The sequence below is a fragment of the Entelurus aequoreus genome, linkage group LG01 (genome assembly GCF_033978785.1).
Source record: "Entelurus aequoreus isolate RoL-2023_Sb linkage group LG01, RoL_Eaeq_v1.1, whole genome shotgun sequence".
NCBI lineage: Eukaryota > Metazoa > Chordata > Actinopteri > Syngnathiformes > Syngnathidae > Entelurus > Entelurus aequoreus.
This window is the reverse complement of record NC_084731.1, coordinates 33,395,203-33,421,953: the sequence shown is the minus strand read 5'-3', so window position 1 is coordinate 33,421,953 and position 26,751 is coordinate 33,395,203. Positions and strand designations below refer to the sequence as shown.

The 26,751-nt window shown below is 40.5% G+C and overlaps 1 protein-coding gene and 1 long non-coding RNA gene across 4 annotated transcripts; one reads left to right on the top strand and one right to left on the bottom strand.

The window, feature by feature from the left end:
* Positions 1-912: 912 nt before the first annotated feature.
* Positions 913-25,474, top strand: LOC133650809 (tubulin monoglycylase TTLL3-like). Of its 2 annotated transcripts, XM_062048470.1 has the most exons (14): positions 913-1,033; positions 1,124-1,227; positions 6,264-6,317; positions 9,349-9,458; positions 9,540-9,690; positions 9,793-9,848; positions 13,821-13,949; positions 14,019-14,133; positions 14,222-14,335; positions 17,278-17,431; positions 20,188-20,336; positions 20,451-20,694; positions 20,876-21,206; positions 22,615-25,474. In XM_062048470.1, the coding sequence occupies exons 3-14, from the start codon at positions 6,311-6,313 to the stop codon at positions 23,428-23,430; spliced, it is 2,376 nt and encodes a 791-aa protein (XP_061904454.1). In that variant the 5' UTR covers positions 913-1,033; positions 1,124-1,227; positions 6,264-6,310; the 3' UTR covers positions 23,431-25,474. The 2 variants fall into 2 exon arrangements, with proteins under 2 accessions (XP_061904454.1, XP_061904462.1); XM_062048478.1 differs by lacking the exons at positions 913-1,033; positions 6,264-6,317 and having other exon boundaries at positions 1,095-1,227.
* Positions 16,365-25,924, bottom strand: LOC133650817 (uncharacterized). 2 transcript variants are annotated; one of them, XR_009826309.1, is made up of 6 exons: positions 25,711-25,924; positions 24,257-24,536; positions 20,546-21,196; positions 17,276-17,376; positions 16,558-16,978; positions 16,365-16,467 (listed from the first exon to the last, which is right to left on the bottom strand). It is a non-coding gene; the product is annotated as an uncharacterized LOC133650817 (long non-coding RNA). The 2 variants fall into 2 exon arrangements; XR_009826308.1 differs by lacking the exons at positions 16,365-16,467; positions 16,558-16,978; positions 17,276-17,376 and having other exon boundaries at positions 19,745-21,196.
* Positions 25,925-26,751: the final 827 nt, after the last annotated feature.

The window sequence follows — 26,751 nt, the reverse complement described above, 5'->3', positions numbered from 1 at the left end:
AATTATCAACTTACTTTTAATACGTTTCTTATTTTGTTTAGTTTTTTTGCTGGTTTTGTTTTTACTTTTTTGTTTTTACTAGTTTTTTTTACTTATGTATTTGTTTATTTATTCATGTATGTACACTTTTTTTTTACTTGTTTTTTTTTAAATGTTTTTACATTTTTATTTTTGTTTTACTGATTTTGTTTAGTTTTTTACTTGTTTTTTTTACCTAGTGAACAAAAAAATGTTTTTTAAAAATATTTTTAAGCCATCAAAAAGGCAATTTATTTGCCACATTAATCCATTTATTGAATATTTTACGCAGCATATTTCAACCCACACTGGATATTAGAAAATATCCAATAGCCTTTATTGTTTTATTTGCGGCCTATGGTGGGGGGAAAAAATACAGTAAGCCTCTAATAAGATGCAAAACAACAGTGCTCAGTTTTGTATTATTGTTAATATTGTATAGTCATAGTCAGTAATGGCACATGGCTGCATTGCATCATAGTTTCTAAAATTTTGGTTTCTTAATTTGATAAATAAATAGGAGAAAGCAGCTCCCTGTATGAAGCATTGCAAACTACAACCACAATATTCAACATAATGTTAAATCAATGCATCTCTGACTGCATCACTCAAAAGTGAGCAGTATTAATTTTGCACATGCACTTTTCAAAGAGTTCTTGTATTCTATCTCATAATCTATAAATGTCTCATCAATTTCAGTCTGTTGCAAAATGCAAATTGCAACTTAATGCAAAAACGCAAGGAGCATAGCCAACCAATGAGCATTCAATAAATACATGCCTTGGTCTAAACTAGGCGTTGGCTGCCATCATGCGGTGAGGTTAGGAACTACACAGAGTGCGTCTGTTAAACTGACGAGACATTTAACGTTTTATTACGTGTTTTGCGTTCTTACACGTGGACACGGATGTACTGTATTACAGACTGACTGATGGACACTGAATCAGAAGATGACCATCTGAGCCGCAAATAAGGGATATTCTCACCACCAGGGGGCGCCTTCTATACTGCCCAGGTGGTTACACAACAAGTTGGATGTTTTTTCCCCCCACCGCTCTTCTTGCAGTTCCGTTCAAATAACACTACGTGTTTTCTCATAGTGCAGGTGGCAGTTGTCATGGTAAACATTCTGCGGGAGCTTGCAAGGTTGTCATGGTTACAGACTGTAAGGAGGGCAGCAGGACTGAGGATTCCCATTGGATAAGTGATGTGAGTGTCTATGTTGTGTATTACTGATTATTGTTGTTATGTGTGACTGCTAGGTGCTTTTAAATTAGCTTATTTTGCACGACAGCCTGAGTCAGCTAAATCCAGGTTTGGATGACCTGATTTAGACGCTTAAACAGATGCTACTGACACTAATGTGCTTAATTCTGTTATACCTGCGGACATGCACTTCCATGCCCGCAGGTATAAATGCACGCTTCCATGCTGGCTTTTTGTATCTTCAATGGCTCTTTTTTGGGATTATTTTAGTTGTGTTATTGTGAATTGAATAGACTTCATGAGTCTTTAGGTTTTCAACTTTAGCTCTTCGGCTATTAAAATGATACAGAATGCTGTGCATACATTTTAAAGGCCTACTGAAATGAATTTAAAAAAAAAAAAACGGGGATAGCAGATCCATTCTATGTGCCATACTTGATCATTTCGCGATATTGCCATATTTTTGCTGAAAGGATTTAGTAGAGAACATCAACAATAAAGTTCGCAACTTTTGGTCGCTGATAAAAAAAAGCCTTGCCTGTACCGGAAGTAGCGTGACGTCGCAGGTTGAAAGGCTCCTCACATTTCCCCATTGTTTACACCAGCAGCGAGAGCGATTCGGACAGAGAAAGCGACGATTACCCCATTAATTTGAGCCAGGATGAAAGATTCGTGGATGAGGAATGTGAGAGTGAAGGACTAGAGTGCGCGCAGGACGGATCTTTTTTCGCTCTGACCGTAACTTAGGCACAAGCTGGCTCATTGCATTCCACACTCTCTCCTTTTTCTATTGTGGATCACGGATTTGTATTTTAAACCACCTCGGATACTATATCCTCTTGAACATGAGAGTCGAGAACGCGAAATGGACATTCACAGTGACTTTTATCTCCGGCAATACATCGGCGAAGCACTTTAGCTACGGAGCTAACGTGATGGCATCGGGCTTAACTGCAGATAGAAACAAAAGAAATAAACCGCTGACTGGAAAGATAGACAGAAAATCAACAATACTATTAAACCAGTGGTTCTCAAACTTTTTTTGTCATCCCCCACTTTGGACAAGGGGGAGTTTTCAAGCCCCGCCTGCCCCCATCGCCCCAACAGAACGCTAATGCCAAGCTTAACATTTTCAAATGTATCGAACATCAAGTAACATCAAGTTTTATACATTCAAACTCAATAACATAAAAAATAAAATCAAGTTCAATAATAAATAAAATAACTGTGCAGCTGTGGTATAACTTGCATCAAGTTCAATATCAAATAAAATAACTTGCATCAATTCAATAATAAATAAAACAAAAGTGTTATAACTTGCATCAAGTTCAATAATAAATCAAAAAAAGTGTTATAACTTGCATCAAGTTCAATAATAAATCAAAAAAAGTGGTATAACTTGCATCAAGTTCAATAATCAATCAAATAAAAGTGTTATAACTTGCATCAAGTTCAATAATAAATCAAATAACTTGCATCAAGTTCAATAATACATAAAACAAAAGTGTTAACTTGCATCAAGTTCAATAATAAATAAAACAAAAGTGTTATAACTTGCATCAAGTTCAATAATAAATCAAAAAAAGTGTTATAACTTGCATCAAGTTCAATAATAAATAAAACACAAGTGTTATAACTTGCATCAAGTTCAATAATAAATCAAAAAAAGTGTTATAACTTGCATCAAGTTCAATAATAAATCAAATAAAAGGGTTATAACTTGCATCAAGTTCAATAATAAATGAAAATAAAAGTGCCACTTTGCACTCTTTGCCAAAAAAAGGAGGACAGGGCAAGTGAACATGAGTTTTACAGTACTCCAGCATTAGTGGCTGCAATGAGCCTGTTTTGCACTGCACAGCTTTTCAAATCGGGGTTGCAGGCTTGACACTGCCACTGTTAAAACCTCATTGAATTCGGGGCTGAGCTGCCTTGACGCGAGTGTTTCCCGGTGAATGACACATTGTGTCCAATGCGCATTTGGCGCAACCCTCTTTATTAGAGCCTGCAGCCCGTTTCTTGACTTTGCCATGCGCGCCATCAGAGCAAAAGCCCACACAGTTTTCCCATTTAAGGTCCATTATCTTGAACAGCTCATCAGCAGTGGCTCTATTTTTTATGTATTTGCAAAACAGCAAATCCTCGCACAGTGACTCGCCATTCACAAAGCTTCCGCTTAGCCCCGCCCCCATTGGTTACTGTTGCTGTCTGTCAAACTTTCGCTCCTACCTAAAAATGTAAAGCATACAGGAAAAATAAGTAATTTACATTTATCTATATAGCGGATTTCACAGACAGAATCACAAAGTGATTTCCAGTGTGTATAGAAAATGAAAGCATAGTAAAAAAAAAAATCAAAGAATATAATAATAAAAAAATAAAAAAAATAAAAGTGAAATTTCCTCCCGTTCCTCGCGCCCCACCTGTCATGTCTCTATTCCCCACCAGTGGGGCGCGCCCCACACTTTGAGAAACGCTGTATTAAACCATGGACCTGTAACTACACGGTTAATGCTTTCCAGCCTGGCGAAGCTTAACAATGCTGTTGCTAACGACGCCATTGAAGCTAACTTAGCTACGGGACCTCACAGAGCTATGCTAAAAACATTAGCTATCCACCTACGCCAGCCCTCATCTGCTCATCAACACCCGTGCTCACCTGCGTTCCAGCGATCGACGGAGCGACGAAGGACTTCACCCGCTCATCAATGCGGTCTGCGGCTAGCGTCGGATAGCGCGTCTGCTATCCAAGTCAAAGTCCTCCTGGTTGTGTTGCTGCAGCCAGCCGCTAATACACCGATCCCACCTACAACTTTCTTCTTTGCAGTCTTCATTGTTCATTAAACAAATTGCAAAAGATTCACCAACACAGATGTCCAGAATACTGTGGAATTTTGCGATGAAAACCGAGCTTTTTGTATTGGATACAATGTGTCCGAATACTTCCGTTTCAACGATTGACGTCACGCGCATACGTCATCATACATAGACGTTTTCAACCGAAATTTAAAATTGCACTTTATAAGTTAACCCGGCCGTATTGACATGTGTTGCAATGTTAAGATTTCATCATTGATATATAAACTATCAGACTGCGTGGTCGGTAGTAGTGGGTTTCAGTAGGCCTTTAAACATTTTGTTATGTTGCAGCTTTATTCCAAAATGGAATAAATGTTTTTTTTGTCCTCAAAATTCTACAGACCCCATAATGACAATGTGAAAAGCTTTTTTAATTTTGAAAATCCATCCATCCATTTTCTACCGCTCGTCCCTTTTGGGGTCGCGGCGGGTGGACTGGAGCCTATCTCAGCTGCATTCGGGCAGTAGGCGGGTGACACCCTGGACAAGTCACCACCTCATCGCTGGGCCAACACAGACAGACAACATTCACACTCACATTCACACACTTGGGCCAATTTAGTGTTGCCAATCAACCTATCCCCAGGTGCATGTCTTTGGAGGTGGGAGGAAGCCGGAGTACCCGGAGGGAACCCACGCAGTCAGGGGGAGAACATGCAAACTCCACACAAAGACCCAGAGCCCGGGGATCGAACCCAGGACCTTAGTATTGTGAGGCACATGCACTAACCCCTGTTCCACCGGGCTGCCCAATTTTGAAAATGTATAAAAAAGATAAAAAATAAACCACATATATGTGCACAGCCTTTGCTGAATACTTTGTTGATGCACCTTCCTCAGCAATTACAGCCTCAAGTATTTTTGAATACGATGCCAGAAGCTTGGCACACCATTGGGCAGTTTCGCCCATTCCTCCTTGCCTACTCGTCTTTGCAGCACCTCTCAAGCTCCATCAGGTTGCGTTTGTTTTCATCCAGGTACATTGCTGCATTCATCTTTCCCTCTATCCTGACTAGTCTCCCAGTTCTTGCCGCTGAAAAATATCCCCACTGCATGATGCTGCCACCACCATGCTTCACTGTAGGGATGGTATTGGCTTGGTGATGAGCGGTGTTTCCGTCCGGCCACTCTACCATACCGGCCTGATAGGTGGATTGCTGCAGAGATGGTTATCCTGGAAGGTTCTTCCTTCTCCAGAGGAATGCTGTAGCTCTGATAAAATGACCATCGGGTTCTTGGTCACCTCCCTGACTAGACTCAGAAGAATGCACCAATCCACAGAGACATCCTGGATGAAAACCAACACTTCCCATCCAACCTGATGGAGCCTGAGAGGTGCTGCAAAGAGGAATGAGTGAAATTGCCCAAAGATAGGAGTGCCAAGCTTGTGGCATCGTATTCAGAAACACTTGAGACTGTAATTGCTGCCAAAGGTGCATCAGCAAAGTACTGAGCAAAGGCGGTGAATACTTACGTACATGTGTTTTTTTGTTTTTAAAACAATTTGCTAAATAGAAAAAAAACACAACTTTTCGGGGTATTTTGTGTAGAATTTTGAGGATAAAAATTGATGTGTTCCATTCTGGATAAAGGCAGTAACATAACAAAATGTGGAAAATGGAAGCGCTAATACTTACCCAATGCACTGTACATCTAATTGTACGACACAACTACTGTGGCCAATCAAACCCATGATAAGTACATTTAGAAAAAAAACATTTATATAAATCACACAATTTAGTTAAACTTGTCATTTGTACTTTAAGTAACAATTATTTTGCTTTTTTTTATTAATTCTGCCCCTGGCAGAACAGCCGCTTCATGTAAGAAAATGGCATTAGGCACCATTGTGGGTCAAATTATTGTGTACATGATTGATTTTTAGAATTGTTGATTGTACATTGTACATAAGGGGGCAATTACCACACAAATATTGTACCTCTGGCAACAATGCTGGTTCAACAGTCCTTAAGTTTTAGCATACTGACCAGGGTGTGTGCAGAGCTGAAACACACGTTAGACACACTCCAAAAAATTGCTTAAATTGTACAGGGATATAAATAGAACTAATTATACCCCTTTTCAGTCCAAACAAACTGTCCACCTCTGTTCCCTGTTAGAGAGCCTTTCAATTAATTTGTGCATTTTTTAAAAGTACATTTGTTGACTTTTGTTCCCAGAAAACAAAACAAAAAGGAAGTTTTGAGGATAGACCTTGTGTGCAATAATGGCAGGTAAGAGTGAACACACATGCACACTTTCATGGCGTATATTCCGACATACTGCATACCTCGGTTTTTGTTGGTAATCTGTTCCAAAAAGTCAGACGAAAACCAAATTGTACGAAAACTGAAGCAATTTTCACAATAAGAAATCATATAAATCCGATTATTCTGTTCCGGACACCAATTAATTTGAACACAAACGTCACATTGCCGCATGGTAGCAGGCGTGACCGCAGGATGCAGAGACAGCAGAGGATGTACAGGTTGGAAGGTCATTTAAATAGGTACCAGGCTGAAGAAATCAATACGGCAACTTGAGACATTAACATAACAGAGCGAGGCAGGCGGCACTGGTAGATAAACCCTCCTGATGAACAATCAGGGACAGGTGAGGAGGATAACGCTCAGAAGGAGGGGTAAATGTTACGTGCGGGGGAGAAGGAGACGGCACTGAGACAGGGACGTCGCTTAGCCTTACACTGCAAAAACTGAAATCTAAGTAAGATTAAATATCTCAAATAAGGGTGATATTTGCTTATTTTCTGTCTGATAAGATAATTCTTCTCACTAAGCAGATTTTGTGTTAGAGTGTTTTACTTGTTTTAAGGGTTTTGGGCCTAAATGATCTCAGTAAGATATTACAGCTTGTTGCTGAGATTTTATGACCTATATTGAGTAAAAACATGCTTGAAACTAGAATATCAACTGTTGCAAAGCTGTGTCATCAACACTCACAAGTATAAAACTACTTTTTTAAAGTAATAATTTTTTATTTCAAGCATGAAAAAAAATATGACTTTGACACACTTGTGTCTCATATTAAAACAGATGACAGCCAAATGGACTTTGCTGTTTTATTTTCAATGAAACAATAGAAAATACATACTCATATAGTAGTACAGTTGTTATTAGTGAGAATATACTTATTTTAAGATATTTTTGGGTTCATTGAGGTCAGCTAAATGTACTTGTTTTGGAAAGTCTTGACATGCCAAATTTTCTTGTTCTATTGGCAAACAATTTTGCTTAGTTCAAATAAAATACTCCTAATTTTTGTATTTTTTTTTGTTTTTGAACACTGACTTTTTGCAGTGTAGGCGTGTTTATTAAAAATGTAGAATGAGAATGACGTGTGCAAATAATCCAAATACGTGAGGTGTGACTGTGAAGCAATTATATGTTGAGTGTTACCGGGAGGTGTTGAAGGTGCGTGTTGAGGAAGGTGCGGAAGTCCAGAAGGAGCAAGGCAGGCTCGGAGGTCCGTGGGCAAGCAAGAGGTCAAGGGCAGGAGTCCGTGTACAGGCGAGAGGTCGAGATCCAGGAAGGCAGCTAGAAGACAGGAGGGAATCCGGGGAGACGAGACACACTGCTCGAATCCAGGGAACGAAGAGGAGCTGTAGGGTGACGACACAGGACACGAAGGGGAAACACGTAGGCGAGGAGAGCTAGAGATGTGTAGGGCTTACTGTGCGAGACAAGTAGCTACGTTCTGGCACTGGAACGCAGGATCCACTGGCTTATGAAGGATGTGGAGCTCTCATCAGCGGCAGGTGCTTTGAGTGCTGATTGTGTGGGAGAAGAACGCCTTTGGGCGTGTCCAGAGGCACGCTCAGAGGAGCGCACGGCAGGCTGTGTGGCGGCAGGGGTTTGAGCCGTAACAGTAAAGTCACTACAGAACAAACCAAAACAGGAAGTGGAACAAAACTAACAGCGTTTCACTGGAAGAAACACTAAACAAAGGGAAAAAATACCAAACCCAAAAACTGACAACAAAACCATTTTATAGAGAATATATATATTTTTACATTTAGAAAACAACGAGGAATACTTATAAGTAGAGATGTCCGATAATGGCTTTTTTACCGATATCCGATATTCCGATATTGTCCAACTCTTAATGACTGATACCGATATCAACCGATACCGATACATACAGTCGTGGAATTAACACATTATTATGCCTAATTTTGTTGTGATGCCCCGTTGGATGCATTAAACAATGTAACAAGGTTTTCCAAAACAAATCAACTCAAGTTATGGAAAAAAAATGCCAACATGGCACTGCCATATTTATTATTGAAGTCACAAAGTGCATTATTTTTTTTAACATGCCTCAAAAACAGCAGCTTGGAATTTGTGACATGCTCTCCCTGAGAGAGACTATGAGGAGGTTGAGGTGGGCGGGGTTGAGGTGGGGGGCGGGGGAGTAGCGGGGGTGTATATTGTAGCGTCCCGGAAGAGTTAGGGCTGCAAGGGGTTCTGGGTATTTGTTCTGTTGTGTTTATGTTGTGTCACGGTGCGGATGTTCTCCCAAAATGTGTTTGTCATTCTTGTTTGGTGTGCATTCACTGTGTGGCGCATATTTGTAACAGTGTTAAAGTTGTTTATATGGCTACCCTCAGTGTGACCTGTATGGCTGTTGAACAAGTATGCCTTCCATAAACTTGTGAATGTGAAAAGCCATAGGTATTATGTGATTGGACCGGCACGCAAAGGAAGTGCCTTAAAGGTTTATTGGCGCTCTGTACTTCTCCCTACGTCCGTGAACACAGCGGCGTTTTAAAAAGTCATATTTTACTTTTAGAAACCGATACCGATCATTTCCGATGTTACATTTTAAAGCACTTATCGGCCGATAATATCGGTAGTCCGATATTATCGGACATCCCTACTTATAAGTAATTAACAAAATATTTAAAAGAACATTTAAAATCACTTTATTGAAGACTATTGTTGGTGAAAACAGGGAAGGAGAGAGTAGCCAAATGGATGCCACCTTCAGCTCTTTCTTGACTTGAATAGTGTTTCTCACCTTCTTTATCAATGTACTGACGCTTGCAAGTCCCCCATGATGGCTCATTTCGCAGTCAAGACTGAGTCAACAGGTGGGATTCTCAGTTTGGGGACTCGCGGAATGTATACGTTTAATGTTTGACCATATTAAACCCTACTAAAACAGTATCTAACGAAAAGTGTGGCGTACCAAAACCGAGCTACAGTACGAGTGTAAATTAAAATACTTGAGTGATATTTCTCCCAGCTGTGGTTCCTGTAGAGGGGAAGGTGCGTGGCAATATTACTCCTACTCGTCCAGTTTCCAGGTCTGAAAGGGGAAAAAAAGCCAAAGCCTTGGTGGAGAAAGCAGTCAAGGTGATTACAAATGCAAACAACAGCTGCGGGAATATTCTTCACTAACCCCCATGCCTTCTTCTTTACTCCTCTGGGTGTCAGATGCAGAAAATCTTCACGGTGCTGGGGCGCTACCCTGCGGTCCGTACCGCCTTACGGGCCAGAGGGTGGGTGGAGCGTTATCTGCCCAACGATAAGGAGAAGGAAGGAGATGATGGAAGTGCTGGAGCAGATAATGTTGCAGTGATAAAAGGTCAGCACAAGCACTTACAGGATGTGATGAAAAAGTGCCATTCTTCATCCACCCGTTACTTTACAGTACTGCTTATGAATTATGCATGGTATCTCTTTTCAGATAGAGGAGATGAAGGTGGGGATGAGGAGAACCTTGATGACATGTACGGCCTTTTGGTAAGATCATGTTCATGTTTGCTAACATGCTGGCCCTCCTAAACTCAACAGAGATTGTTCAATAGGAAATCATGTAAAACAAAGAGACGTAACCACTAACTCGGGGGTCAGCAACCCGCGGCTCTTTAGTGCCGCCCTAGTGGCTCCCTGGAGCATTTTTTAAAAAGGATTGAAAATGGAAAAAAAAATTGTTTTTTTTAATGTTTTTTGTTTGAGGACAAACATGACACAAACCTTCCCAATTGTTAGAAAGCCCCGTTTAATATGTTTCTGTGTATGCTTCACTGATGAGAGTATTTGGTGAACGCCGTTTTGTCCTACTAATTTCGGCGGTTCTTGAACTCACCATAGTGGGGACTGACTGTGACGCAACAGTTTGTTCACAGGTAAAATCTTCCTTTCCTTCTTTGTCTCATTTTGTCCACCAAAAAGTTTCATGCTGTGCGTGAACGCACAAAGGTGCGCTTTGTTGATGATTGACTTGTTAGACTTAGACTTCCTTTTATTGTCATTGAAATTTGAACTTTACAGTAATGAGCTCGTTGTAGTGCAGGGTAAAAGAGCAATAAGGTGCAGATATAAATAAATAGATTACTGTACAGATAAATATATTGCACTTTTGCGTATGCATCCACGTTTATGGATGTATGTTATATTGTCTTTTAGCGAGTTAATCCAATTCGGGGGGATTTTGATGCGTTCAAGAGCCTTATGGCCTGAGGGAAGAAGCTGTTAGAGAACCCAGAGGTTCTGCTACGGAGGCTGCGGAATCTCTTTCTAGAGTCCAGCAGTGAAAACAGTCCTTGGTGGGGGTGGGAGGAGTCTCTACAGATTTTCTGAGCCTTGGTCAGGCAGCGGCTTTTTGAGATTTCCCAGATAGATTGTTGGAGTGCTAATCAGGCATATTTGGTCAGTGCATGACTGCAGGCTAATCAATGCTAACATGCTATTTAGGCTAGCTGTATGTACATATTGCATCATTATGCCTCATTTGTAGATATATTTGAGCTCATTTAATATCCTTTACTTTTATCTTCTTTGTATATAATTTAGTTTTGCATATCTCATGACACATAGATAGATAGTACTTTATTGATACATTATCTGTATGTAATATTGGCTGCATTTCAGATAGTTGTTTGTGTGCCATGTTGTTCCAGACTACAGCAAACATTACCTAGCTTGCCAAAGATTATAATAAATCTATTCAAAGAAGACAGCCTGCCGTTTCCTTTAACTTGGACACACATCTATACCTTTGGCCATTGTAAGACAGTCATTTCCAGGAGTTATCTCACCTTCTGAGATGTTTTACAAATTTTATCCAATGTTGTAAAAATGTGTGGAATAAATATTAAATTTCAACATTTCTGTCAACAGAGATTTGCTTCAGCCTGCGAAACATAGTCATTTTGATAGTAGGCTATTCTAGCTAATATAGACACTTACACCATGTGTTGCCTTCATTATAAGACTTATATACGGCTTTTCAATTATTGCGGCTCCAGACAGATTAGGTTTTTGTATTTTTGGTCCAATATAGCTCTTTCAACGTTTTGGGTTGCCGACCCCTGCACTAACTAAATAAAGCTAAAATAAAGTAAAAGTACTCACCCTGACAAACTCGACGCAGTATTTGCGGAGGAAAACAGCGATACCTTTGTTTGTAATCCATTTTTACAGGTCCAATGTAGACTTTTATTAAGACATTTAATAGAGAATTATTGTAGTTTCACTGCATGCAGAAAACGTTACGAAATACACATAAAGGAGGAATGAAATTTAACATCACTTTTTATGTTTATTGATGACTCTCTTCGGCGAAGATGGCGATGAGCGGAGAGAGAGGAGGGGAGGGGAGAGCCACGCGGCAGCAGCCTCGTACTTTGAGGTTATATTCTTGAGATCAATAGTGTTTCTCACTATCTCTATCAAAATAATAGCACTCACAACTTTATTGGGCCTCATTGCAAGTTCATTTTGCTGTTGTAGTCAATAGAAAAGACTGAGTCGTCAACGCACGGGATTCTTTGTTTGGGACTCGATTCCACGGAATGACAGGCGGGAAAAGGGGTCCGTTTGTTTTGTGCTATGTTTGGACGTACGAAAACTGAGGAAGTGTATGGAAGTGTTATTGTAGCAAAATTATTTGCAAACGTGTATCTCAGTCTGTGCGTCTGTAATCTAATTGTGCACTAATGTGTGTGGCTGTATCTCAATGTGTGTGTGCGTGTAATCAGAGCTGTGTGCAGGTTTTAAAGGCCTACTGAAATGATTTTTTTTAATTTAAACGGGGATAGCAGATCCATTCTATGTGTCATACTTGATCATTTCGCGATATTGCATAGCAGATCCATTCTATGTGTCATACTTGATCATTTCGCGATATTGCCATATTTTTGCTGAAAGGATTTAGTAGAGAACAACGACGATAAAGTTCGCAACTTTTGGTCGCTGATAAAAAAAAAGCCTTGCCTATACCGGAAGTAGCGTGACGTCAGAGGAGGAAGGGCTGCTCACATTTCCCTATTGTTTACAATGCAGCGAGAGAGATTCGGACCGAGAAAGCGACGATTACCCCATTAATTTGAGCGAGGATGAAAGATTCGTGGATGAGGCACGTGAGAGTGAAGGATTACAGTGCAGTGCAGGACGTATCTTTTTTCGCTCTGACCGTAACTTAGGTACAAGGGTTCATTGGATTCCACACTTTCTCCTTTTTCTATTGTGGATCACGGATTTGTATTTTAAACCACCTCGGATACTATAGCCTCTTGAAAATGAGAGTCGAGAACGCGAAATGGACATTCACAGTGACTTTTATCTCCACGACAATACATCGGTGAAGCACTTTAGCTACTGAGCTAGCGTGATAGCATCGGGCTTAACTGCATATAGAAACAAAACAAATAAGTCCCTGACTGGAAGGATAGGCAGAAGATCAACAATACTACCAAACTCTGGACATGTAACATGACATGTAAGCTTGGCGAAGCTTAGCAATGCTGTTGCTAACGACGCCATTGAAGCTAACTTAGCTACGGAACCTCGACAGAGCTATGCTAAAAACATTAGCTCTGCACCTACGCCAGCTCTCATCTGCTCATCAACACCCGTGCTCACCTGCGTTCCAGCGATCGACGGTACGACGAAGGATTTCACCCGATCACCGATGCGGTCGGCGGCCCGGAGACGGAGGAAGTCAAGGTGAGGTCGGCGGCTAGCGCGTCCGCTATCCATCTCAAAGTCCTCCTGGTTGTGTTGCTGTAGTCCGCCGCTAATACACCGATCCCACCTATAACTTCCTTCTTTGCAGTCTTCATTGTTCATTAAACAAATTGCAAAAGATTCACCAACACAGATGTCCAGAATGCTGTGGAATTTTGAGATGAAAACAGAGCTTTTTTGTATTAGATTCAATGGTGTCCGAATACTTCCATTTAACTATTGACGTCACGCGCATACGTCATCATACATAGACGTTTTCAACCGGAAATTTAGCGAGAAATTTAAACTTGCACTTTATAAGTTAACCCGGCCGTATTGGCATGTGTTGCAATGTTAAGATTTCATCATTGATATATAAACTATCAGACTGCGTGGTCGGTAGTAGTGGGTTTCAGTAGGCCTTTAAAACGCATTCATTAGTACAGAGTCACGTGCATTGGATTACACAGATTAATATTATTGTAGCAAATAATATTGCACAAGCATGTGCAACGGCTGCCAGCTCGTGTGGCTGTGCGATAATACGTTGTGTGAACCTCACTTTGCAATGCCTTAAGAGATGCGCTAGACAATGAGTTAGGCTTTCGTCTTATTTGCTACCGCTGCTTAACTTCCCTCTCCTTCAGTGAGGATTTGTGGTCGCAGGTTTGAGGCAATGGGGGAATGGCGCCCAAGTCCAAGCCCAGTACACCCTGCAGTTGACGAAATAAATTTAGGAATTTCCTTGCGACATCTTTTTTGCAGTCTCGCCTAGTTCGAAATGAAAAGGCGTATTTCTACTGGACCACACGCCACGACTCCATTGACTATCGCACCTTACGACAAGACCAAATGACCAATCACTACGCTAATACTGGAACCTTCACTACCAAGGTCTCGTCTCAGTCATTTCAACAAAAAGTCACTTTGTCGGAGGAGTGACGTCATTTCTTGTGGTTTCAGGTGGGGCTCTGTGTGAACCTCCGCAACCTCAAGTGGTTTGACGCCGCCGATCCCGACACCTTTTTCCCGAGATGTTACAGGCTCGGGGCGCACGATGAGAGGCACGCGTTCATAGGTCTGCTTCAACACTTGTCCAGCCCAAACATGAACACACGTTCATCGTAGACCTTTTCTTGAACTTTTGTCCTGGGTGGGGGAAATAGAGGACTTCAGGAGGACAGCATGCAGCAGTCTTCTGAAACACGTGGTGGAGACGAGCATGAGGACAAAAGGAGCACAAGAGGAGAAGGGCAAAGCTGAAAGCAACGCCTCTCAAGGTAAAAATCAACATCAAATTCAATTTGCAGAATGGTCCTGTTTTGTTTGTTACAAGTTGCATTAAGAAACATCACTTTTACACAATTCAACATGTCTGGAAAGGAGTAGGAAGAAGCCAAACCTATTTAATTATGCTTAATGATGTCATGATCCGTTATGTTTAATTCGGTATATCCTTAGTCAGGGTTTTTCCTGGCTCAAATTGAGGCAGAGGTGGTACAATTCTGACCAATTTTAACACTTTTTTTTTTTTTTTTTCAATTTACAGTAATATGCTGTAAAGAACACCATAACATTTATTGTAATTTTTATTAATTTGATGGGTAGTTTGCTGAAAAATCATAAGTCTAGCAGATATTTAAATATTTATTTTTATTTAGACAAAAGTATGATAATATACTGTAATATTTGTTTCAATGGTGGATACTATTTGTCACAATTCAATTAAATGTGGAACAGAGGAACCCAAGGATGCAGATGGAATTAAGAGTAAATAGTTCTTTACTTAACAAAAGTAGCAATCACAACAATGATCCAAAAATAGAATATAACAAAAAGCGACGGTGCAAAAAGAAGCACCGTGATGAAAAGAACAAAAGCTAATATAAAAACTAACTAAACTTGGGCCGGAGTTGCAAGACGTGCAAACTATCAACGTACATACCAAGCTGGATAGCACTGGAAATAGCCAAGATGGTACGTAGGAAAAAATACAAGGAGCATAGGAGTCTTCATACAATCAGTCAAGGAGTGGAATAGCCGAGTGCCATCCAGCCGACCAGGTGCTGCTTAAATAGTGCTGGTAGATTAGACACAGCTGTGCACGTCTTGCAGCTCCGCCCACAGGGAAACACAGGAACTCTGAGGAAGACAAAAAGTAAGAACCAGGGGCCGTACTTATCAAGCTTCTTAGAATTACTCCTAAGAAGTCTGCTAAGAGTTGACTTAAGAGTAAATAAATTATTCGCTGAAAGCTGCACTTAAAAGTTAGTTATCAAGCGTCTTACTCACACTTTCAGCGAAGTGTAGGACTGAATCTTAAGTGTCACACTCAGAGCTGAATTACGACATTACTATGTGCCGTAAACGGAATTTTAGGTGACGTCATTTCTGTGTCCATAGAAATGACCAATCACGGAAGGGAATCCGTTGTCTAAGAATAAAGAAATATCTTGGAAATATTTAAGTGGACAATGGGAGTGTATATTTTGACAATAAACTGCAAAATAATACAAAACAAACTAGTCCACGCCGGCACTCACGCTACCGCTCCCTCTCTTCTATCGCCCACACACTCACTGACGTCACTCACCTCACGGCCACACACATACGCTACTGTCATAACATTTTCTTTCCAATTAATTAATTAGGCAACTAATTTGAAACTGGTGTGGGTGGCTCTATATATACTAGCCCACTGCAGACACATGCAGAAATCAACAAGGAATCGAAAAGTATTAAATCTGTGACAAAAATAATATCCGCTCTGTCTAAACGATACCGTTTGATCAGCTGCTCGTCATCAAAAAAAACAAAACATTGTTCCGTTCCCTGAACGTTCGCGCACGTCTCTCTCGCCTCAGTGCCATCCCCTGCTGGCAACTCCTAACCACTTAAGACACCTCTGAAGGTCTCTTAAATATCGTGGAGAGTAGGAGTGATTCTTAGACTTAAGAACGTTGATAAAAAGCTTTTATTCTTAAGTTTGAGAGTAGGACTAAATTTCGCAAATTCTCAGGACTTAAGTGTAAAATGGCACTCTAAGAAGCTTGATAAGTACGGCCCCAGGTCTGCTGCACCAACAAGGAAAACTGAGCATACAAACCACAAGGTGGCAGCAGGCGGTGACACTATTAAAGTTTAAAAGGCATGCAATTTCAGACAGTACATATATTTTTTCTGTCAAAATGAAAAAAATCCATTACATTTAGTGAGAAAATATTAAGTACTTTATTGACATAATTTCCAGGTGTTGGCGGGCCAGATAAAATGAAGTCGCGGGCCAGATTTTGAGTTTGACACCTGTGACCTAAGCGCTTGCATAAGAGAATGATGGGCTCATAGCTTGTGAGGTGGGGCCACTTTTGCTTGAGACACTCATAGATGATTTTGAAGCATGCCTTCAAGCGCTCTGTGGACAAAAATTTCCACATGTCACCACCATGAATTATTAAATTTTAACTGCCTGTTCTGATACATTAATTTCTCTGCTCTGTTTCACCTGGACTCTTGACTTTCCTCCTCGCAAGATCGCTTTTTAAAGTCCTGGCTGATTTTGCCTGCCATATCTGCGACGCTAAAAAACATAAACGTTACTCTGACACGAAGGACATTTTTTTAAAAATAAACACGGCATGCTTGTAATGCTTTCTTGGGGTAACTCCTTTTAGTTGACCTTGTACCACCAGTCAATCTGTACCGTTATGAAACTACCTGATCCTATGCAAACTTCCAATACATTTTTCAATCAATCGATCTATTATAATTAGTCAGAAAAGGTTGGAAACGAAGCTAACACTACTAGCTGTGTTCACTTACCAGAGACAATGTTCACAGCACAGTCTGGAGTGTTCTGTAGTAGTCCAGTGATCTCTCCGTATCATGCTCCATATGGCAGAAATCCACTTGTTACAGCGGTCAACCTTATGCACCAAGTAGCGTAAAAAAACACGATTCGATTTCAGCCAGAAGCTTTGTATTCACTGGGGTTTGTTTGTCTCCTCATTTGTTACTTAGCAACATAGTTAAACAATGTGTAGGCATATATTGATTAAACTTTTAAGAAAATGTTAGAAATTGGATAAAGAACAAGTGATAAGATCTTGAGGATGATCCGGAGCACAGTCTGGATTCAAGATTTTTTAAAAGATTTTTTTTACGCCTGGGTGATAGGGCATGCAGGAGGTGTTTTTAGTTTAGCTTCTGTTGTTTCTCCTCACAGTCAGCGCAGGAGTGATCAGTACCGCCTTGCATCGATGTCAGGAGTTTCTGAACATTTTAGCACACAATGACATCGACGTGACCGCCAAGACTCTCGCCTCTGTGGAGGAAAAGCAGTGGAATCACTTTCTCCAAAACTACTACATGGTTGTGCAGTGAGTATATTTTAACACACAAGATTAATCCCTGTTAACAAATAGCAGTCACAACAATTGCCATTATTAATGTGAGTGTTTTTGTGTTATTCTGCAATGGACAGGTACACTTTATATTTATTTGATGTGATGAGATGTTTATATTTTTGTTTTATTAGATTTTTGACAACTAAAAGTTTATGAACTTAGCACATTTTCAGTGTAACCATAGGCTGTAAAAAAAAATCTGTGGATTTTACGGTAAAAAGACTGGCAGCTCTGTCACCAGAATTTGTAATGTAGAATTACAGTTGTAACTAAAAAAAAAGATACCAGTTTTTTTTGCGGTAATATTCTAGTGATTGAGCTGCCTTTTTTTTTTACTGTAAAATAAATATGTCATTTTTACAGTGCATTACTGTAACTTAAAAAACTAACACATTTATTTATACAGTAAAGTTCTGCTGACTCAGCTGCCATTTGTTTTACTGTAAAACATGCTTTTTTTTTTACAGTGTTGTACATTAATCTTTTTAACTGCATTGATGTGTGATTAAAAAAAAAAAAAAACTATTTTTTAACTGCATCGACAACAGTATAAGTGATTTTAAAAAACAACAACAACTAAAAAGTAACATTTCACAGATTGGCACATCCCAGGGGAACCTAATCTTTTCTGACCCCAAAGACCAACCCAGAACAACACTGCAAAAACTGAATTTAAAGAAATTATTGTCAGGAATAAATATTTAAAGTACCAGTAGAGTGAAACAACAAGTTGACTTTATATGCTTAATTGTGTTTTATTGTATTTAGTAAACCATATCCAATTGTGTTTACAATCCGCACAGTATGTGAAAATACCATCAAAACATCACAAAATGCCACAAATTCCGTCAGCCATTTTGAATATTCCGCTCCGAATACCTTCGGCTATTTCCGGAGATTGAAGTCACTGATGTGCACTCTGACCATGTTATCAGATCAGTCATACTGGAGATATGCAAAAATTAGAGAAAGATGTGCTGTCTATCATTCACAATCCCCGTATAAGACATGTACACATGTTTTGTTTTTTTATGCATTTTAAGTCGGAAATAAATAAATACATAAAACGTCCGCTAACAATGAAGTCTACAGAGTGTCTTCATTGCACCCACAAAACTCTCTAAATATCCAAAACTCACAAACAATACTCTATTTACATCTCGTGACCTGAATATTAACCAAATATTAGAAATGTTATTGTAAGCGCTAAAATCGACAAAGTATTTTTTAGCATGGTAAATCGAGAGCTAAACATAGTTGATGCTGCACTTTAATGTAATTATAAAATGAAACTGAGGATGACAGTAATGCAACATATATAAATGCAAACTGTGGTACAACTGTAAAGAAGAAGAAGCTCATGCAGCACCGCAGCATCGATGTCTTGTTTGCTGCCGTTCTGCTCCCGCATCATCGCGTCTTGGATCGTTAAAGTTATTCTAGATTATAAATCATGCTATTCTGGATAATAGGAAGATTTAGCCTTGATAGAAGTTTTTCATCTGTGACAGTCAGTTACTACCTGAAGATGGAGACAAACACTACAACAGAAGACTGTCGACAGGCTTAGCTGAAACTTTTGTTTAACCCTTCGTGTGGATAAAAATTAATTATTCATCTAAACGGGATTATATGGAGATCCTATCAGTTGTCATTACAGTGAGAGCAGACATTGTACAGTAGTAAGCTATCGTTTTATCATGTAATTTTTTCTTGTTTAGCACTTAGCAATACTGCTACATGATGCTCATTGTTTCTCTAAAGCTGGATGTGTTTAGCTGAGCTTCTAAAACTCGTAGCTCAACCTCCTTATATTCTGGATCAACAATATAAGGTTCTGGATCATCATTCGTCCTAACGTAATTGTTATTTGCTCCCACAAAGTCTGCATGATTTTTTTCACTGTTGTTGTTGGGGAAGGGATCTGTGGTCCCTACCTCTACGTCACACGACCATGTGACTGGCTTGCTCATTATCTCTCAAAATGGCTTGGGAATCTCCGTGAGATTGATACTATTTTGATCATATTTATTTACTTGCAAACTTTGTAAGTCTTTCGGTGTCATCCATCAGATATATATATGGTAATAACTTCAATATAGAGGCAACTTGTTTTTTCCACTTCACTGGTACTTTAAATTGCCGATATTACTTATATGCAACATAATCTGACAAATTACTTGAATCAAGTAAAAGAGCACTTTTTAAGTATTTTCACAAAAATATATTAGGTTTTATTTTTAAGTCCCCCCTGTTTATGGGGGCTCTTTTTCAAAGAGCCTTGTGAATGCCGAAAAACCACAACTGATAGACACACACATAAAAATAACTGAAAATGCCTATTTTTGACCTGCTAAATCCTATATTATGCCTCTTAACAGACATTAAACACATGTCAAATTCTGTTTCACTTATTAATAAACAATTTACTTTCAAAATGACCTCTTGTCAGAGCATCTTCCTGCTGGAAAACATTGGATCTATGGCTACAGCACTTTTTTTCTGCCTGCACATAGCGCCATCAAACCACTTAGTCATTTAATTTACCATTGAAAAAGTAATTATTCACAATTTAAAGTAGAGAAAAAATGAGCGCAGGTTTGGTTCACTTTTTTGTTTGTCCCAAAATGGTGGCTGAAATGTGAGGGGTGTGCTCAGCTTTTTGAGACACTATATAAATGAGTCCATATTGCATTATGATATTGATACTTTGATATTTGTGTTAAAAGCAAAGGTGCATCCATCAGAGGCAGCGCAGAGTTTGTGGGCCGCTGCCAGGCCATGTTGGTCCAAATGCAGGAAGTTTGTCCACAGCTGGATGTCGATGGCGTTAATAATATTTGGATAATCAAACCAGGAGCAATGTCAAGAGGGCGAGGTGAAGCAATTGCTTGTTTTAATAGTTATTAATTATATACAGAGTTTTCATGTAACCATAGTATGTGCTGGCCCAAAGTTCTGATCCTGTCGCCATGATGTGATCACCATGCAGGTATCGTTTGCATGAATCGTCTGGAGGACATTTTAGCGCTGGTGGAATCAGACCGAACTGTGGTGAAAGATAGCAAGTGGGTGGTTCAGAAATACCTTGAGCGTCCTCTGCTGGTCAACAACACCAAGTTTGATGTGCGTCAGTGGTTCCTTGTCACCGACTGGAATCCGCTGACCGTCTGGTTCTACAAGGAGTGCTACCTGCGCTTCTCCACTCAGCCCTACTCTACAAAAAAACTTGATAGGTGTGGGAGACACAAAAATGTAATAAGGATTAAACTGCTGTTTAAAATGAATCATCATCTCTGTTGTCCTGCCTAGCTCGGTCCACTTGTGCAACAACGCCATCCAGAAGCATTTTCAGCCATCACGCGAGCGCCACCCGAGCGTGCCCAAGGATAATATGTGGTCCTGCTCTGACTTTAGGAACTTTCTGCAGCAGCAGGGTCGCGAGGCCAAGTGGGAGACGCTGGTGGTGCCGGGCATGCAGCAAGCTGTGGTCCACACCTTGCAGACAGCCCAGGACAAGGTGGAGCACCGCAGGTCAAGCTTTGAGTTATACGGTGCCGACTTTATGTTGGGCAACGATCTGAGGCCTTGGCTTCTTGAGGTCAACGCCAGCCCCACCATGGCCTGCACCAGTGTCGTGACGGCTCGCCTCTGCCCGGCCGTACAGCTGGATACGCTAAGGGTGGTGCTGGACAGACGAAACAACCCTGGCGCCTTCACAGGAGGCTTTCATTTGATCTACAAACAGGTAAACACATGTTATACATACACCTAAAAGGCTGACCAGAAAATAAGAGAAATTCCCGTCCTCCCCTGGTGTTGTTGGAAAGTTGTTTTACTGGAGTTTTTACTTTAAAGGCCTCACTTTACCGAATACAGGATGTGTTATGGCACTGTAGCCTGAGTGTTCCTGACCGAACACAGCCAAAATATTGTGTACAAGTCAGCCTTTTAATGGCATCTAGAAAACAGCACTACGTACCTTACGCACTCCACATCCCCAATGCGGCCAACACCCCTCAGCAATGCTTATTCGTTCTTGGGTGGACGGCTGTAACTGGCAGGAAATTGCCACTGTCCCCTATTGCCAAACACTTTAATCACAGCTGTTTGGATATCTAAGTCAGTGTGTTCTTAGATCATTAAATCAATCACAACTGGACTATTTCACTTTGTCTTAGAAGATGTTTTCCCTCTCATCCAAGCAATATTCATCAGTACTCACAGACATAAAAAAAGACTGACCTAGTGAGCGCTTTGTGCCGGGTCAAAAGTATGTATCTTCTACAAGAAAGGGTTTTACCCGACAAGAACGGTTCACTATTGTGGCTCAATAGCAACAACTGTCACCCTTTAACAAGGGCGTTTCCACCCTAACAACTGTTGTTGTTCTGGCAGAAGTCTCTATACTTTGCATCTTACCAACTGTTGTTTTTGCACCACAATAAAGCCAAACTATTCTTGCGGGGGAATGCTGCCTTCTGTAGAGCAGTGGTTCTCAACATTTTTTCAGTGATGTACCCCCTGTGAATTTTTTTTAAATTCAAGTACCCCCTATTCAGAGCATAGCATTTTTGGTTGAAAAAAAGAGATAAAGAAGTAAAATACAGCACTATGTCATCAGTTTCTGATTTATTAAATTGTATAACCATTTGTAGTGGTCTTTCTTGAACTATTTGGAAAAAAAGAGGTTTTTATTTATATTTATAAAGGATTTTTGAATTGTTGCTATTTTTAGAATATTTAAAAAAAATCTCACGTACCCCTTGGCATACCTTTAAGTACCCCCAGGGGTACGCGTACCCCCATTTGAGAACCACTGCTGTAGAGGATAAACACTTTGGATGCGGCACCAGGCACGTAGAGAACTGTCCAATATAAGTCTCTGCACAGCATAATTGCGATTGATTCAATGCTCTGAGAATCACAGTACAGAACATACACAAACTGCAAAAATCATCCAACACCACCCGTTTTCCTTTTGTCTCTGGGGTGAGTCATAAGTAAATCGGCTTCTGCAATGTCGACAACCGCCTACGTCAGTCAAGATAAAGCGGCTTGACTGTACGGTAGACACCTCTCAGTTCAATGTAGTGATTTCATGCTGTGAATAAGTGTATTTAATACATTTATTTGTGCTTTCTCACCCCTGTCAGCCTGCAGTAGAACCTCCACAGTTTATTGGAGTGAACTTGTTTGTGGAAGGAACACACATAAGGAAACCTATAATTCGCAGACCAAGAGTTGCTTTTGTAAAGCCTCGCTTGAGCCAGTTCGAGCAGCGCGACGCGACAAGGAAACACCAAGCCAAGTCCCGTGACCCGTCGCAAGAACGAGAGTCTTTGCAAGACCAAAAGCAATCGACGCAGACCTCTCCAAAGAGAGAAGCGCAAGAAAGGACCATTGTCTTCAATGTAAATTTGGTGTCTGACCAACATGTGGTGGAGAAACACACTGAACCCAAGAGAAAATCCCAATCTTCGGTAGTGGCTGACGGTGGCAGCAAAGCCCCACTTGCCCCACCTGCCCCACCTGCCCCACCGGCCCCACGAGTCCCACCAGCGCCACGAGTCCCACGAGCCCCAAGAGCACCACGAGCCCCACCAGCTGTAAAAGCCCCACGAGCCCCACCAGTCCCACCAGCCCCACTAACCCAGGAGATCTTGTCTTCCCACACCAACTACCCTCGCAGTATCATGCCTGTATATAAGACTCCATTTAAACTAACCTATGGAGCACACATGTGGAAGTCCTTCCTTCCCAGGACTTTTTCTGAGCCTTACTACAAGCCCTTGATGCGGGTTGATTCTTTCAGCCGGCATCAGCTCGCCACGCTGCGGCTCAGAAGCATGCCAAAAGATGAGTTGACGGCCTATCGAAACCCTTCTAAGGATACCTTTCAAATTGAGTCGAGTTATAGATTCCACAAGCAGCGTTTTTTACAAACAATGTCCAAGCATTGTGCAGGGTAGTGTACAACAATAATAAATAGGTTAATTGTCTAAAGTCGGACTGATACCCAGACAAGATCCAAAGCGGTCCAACAAAAGAACTGTACACCAAATTCTGCTCGGACAAAGATAGTGTAATAAAGCTCAGTTCTGATTGACGATGGTAGAGCGGTATTACTGGAAGTTCAACAGAATGGAGAGAATAGGCTACGTATTTCAATAGAATACACATAATTACAATTATTTGGGTCGAATGGTATGTTCTAACTATCGTAGGATCAAACTCCAAGCTGTACTGGTAAAAACTATTTACAGGTTCTTGAGAGGAGAGTCCGCTAGATAGTTGAACGTAAGATTCAGTAGGAACAGTGGTTTGTGAAACTGGACCAACTATACTCGTCGGGGCCTTTGAGGGAACATAAGAGTTTGTCCAACATGTGTTTTATGGACTTGGAGAAGGCATTTTACAGTGTACCCCGAGGAATCCTGAAGGGTGTATTCTGGGAGATTCGGATCGCCTGTTTTGGGCAATTCACTTTCTGTTTGACCAATGCGCTTGGTCTGCATTGCGGGCAATAAATCAGTCTCATTTGTGAGGGTTTTCGCTTTGTCACATGTCACTTTGTATTGACACAATTTCTAAGTCCTGCCAGGGTGTTGATGATATCCGGTTTGGTGGCTGCAGGATTGGGTCTGTTTTTGAGGATAATGTGGTCCTGCTGGCGCCATCAGGCCATGACCTTCATCTCTCACTGGATTTAATTTTAGCAGAGTGAAGGAGCTGGGAATCAACACCAAGGAATGAGGTCCTCGCCCTTTACTAGTCACTTTACATGTTTACCCTCACCTGTGGTCAGTAGTTTTGGGAAGTGATCAAAAGGACAAAATTGCAGGTGCCCGTGGCAGAGTTTCCTCCAAAGGTGGCTTTGTAAAAGTTCTGTCATCCGGAAGGTACTCGGAGTAATGCCCCTGCTCCTCATGAGAAGAGAAGCCAAATAAGGTGGCACGGGCATTGGGTCAGGGACCCTCCTGAAGGGTTCGTGGAACATCCAATCAGCAGGAGACTTTGGTGAAGACTCAGACTGGCCTGGAAAATTGGGGTTCTCTGTTCAAGCCGCAACCCAACACTAGATAAGCGAAAGATGAATGGATTAGTATTATAATCAAAAGGAAACCAAGCTGTTAAAAAACTGAAAATCACCCACCCTTTTTATTTTTAAACATCTTGTTTTGTGACAATTGCACACAGCAGAAGAAACAGACCCATTGTGCACAGCGGCATAAACAAAATGACCCAACCTTTTTACTGTTCTAAAATATCCTATTTTGAGACGATTGCACATAGCGACTGTTGGTGTCATCCCAGGATGCTGAGAAGGTACTGTAGGCAAAGTGCAAATGGGTGTGTCTTTATTAGGTATCATGACAGGTCTAGCAGGAACTCAGAAAGCTACGGAACGTTGTGGCATACAGAAGATAATGAACCAGCACTGAAAAAGGTACCAAGGTGGAACTAAATAAAACTAATCGAGGTACAGGTGTGCTGGCAGGACAAGGAACAGAAAGTGAAGGTGCTGCAAAACACAGACCAAACAGGAAATACTGACAAAACAAAAGCATCAGCACAGGAAATGACACCAAACACAGGAAAATAACGAACAAAGTCAAAATTGTCATGTGGAATCATGACATTGTTTACGTCTATCATAATCCAGCGCAATTTTGTGACACTTGTGTTGTTTCCAGCTAGAATATACATATTCACCACATCAACATTCACATTTCAAATGCAAAATGCAGAGGACAAATTTCACCACATCTAGTGTGTGTGTGACAATCATTGGTACTTTAATCTTTAATCTTTAATCTTTAATTTAGTCATTAAAAACCTAAAGAGAACATTTTTCTGGTGTTTTTTTTCCTCAACTACTAATTAAAAAAGTGTGATTTTACAAACGTACATGTTCTGTATTTTACAATGGGCATTGTTAGTAAATGTATTCCTTGTAACTTGACACGGTTGTGTGCTTATTATCACGAATGTAGTATGAAATAAACAAGGACATTCAAAATAATTTGAAGTGTGAACTTTATCGAACTTTGCTACCGTGACAAAAAATGTCATATAAACACTGTTAAATTCAAAGGCCAACAGCTTGATACCGATATTTTCCAAGCTTATTTTAAATTAATTAATTTAGGAAATATAGCAAGGGTTGAAGCGTGATAGTTGACATTCCATTAAAAATGTTGAATTTTTTAAATGGCCTAAATATAAGCTTTGTAAATTACCTAGCTTACCTGACACTGCCATTTTGGGGAAGCTACATCCTGCTGTGATAGTCACATGACACATGTCACATGACAACCACTCCTAAATGTTTTCTATATGTCATTTAGACTCATTTCAAGACATTAAAAGTGTTTGGCTTCTTGTAGGTTAAGTCATTTGGGGTTTTAACTGTAGTTCTTTAATGTCCCCAGCAGGAGATGCTATCACATGTGATACAAAATGATGTTGCATGCTTTGACTTACAGTGCAATTTTACTGCAGGGCCTGGCAAAACCAAAAGAAAAAAAAAAGAAAAAAGATTTTTAAAAAAAACAACAACAAAGAATTCATAATTTAAAAAAAAAAATATGTATGTATCCATCCATCCATTTTCTACCGCTTATTCCCTTCGGGGTCGCGGGGGCGGTGGAGCCTATCTCAGCTACAATCGGGCGGAAAGCGGGGTACACCCTGGACAAGTCGCCACCCCACCGCAGTATATATATATTGTTGCGTCGACAGCTCTTCCTCCCAAGGAAGTCAAAGTCTGCTGTCCACTCCCAAGTTCTTTTAATGGCAAATAAGCTGATGTTAAATTGACCACCAAAAGCAGTAGTTGGTATTTCGTTGTTTATTGTCAAAGCTTTGGCAATAATGAGACCAATCCAGCACCCAAGCGTTCCCTAGCTCGGTCCAGATCGGTCTAGCTCGGTCTCCCCTGTGCTCGTTATCTTCGGAATGTTATGGCAGTCTCAACAGCGCTCTGCCTGTCTACTCAAGGACACTCGAATCCAAGCACTTTGTACCACACGAGACATTAGCTGATGTAAATATGACTATAGGAGTTTTTAGAAAGAAGTAACACTTAAATATGGATATATGGAAAATATCTCGTTCCATCACTCCCCCTTTAAGATCTTCTTATAAGATCTTTTACTACTAGTTAAACACTTCTAAAGCACGCCCCACATTAAAGTAGGTGCTGTTTTTTTTTTCTTTGAGCAAGCTAGCAATAAAACAACAGCTTATTTACATGGGAGATAGATGGAGGGAGTCCACGTCAATGTCGT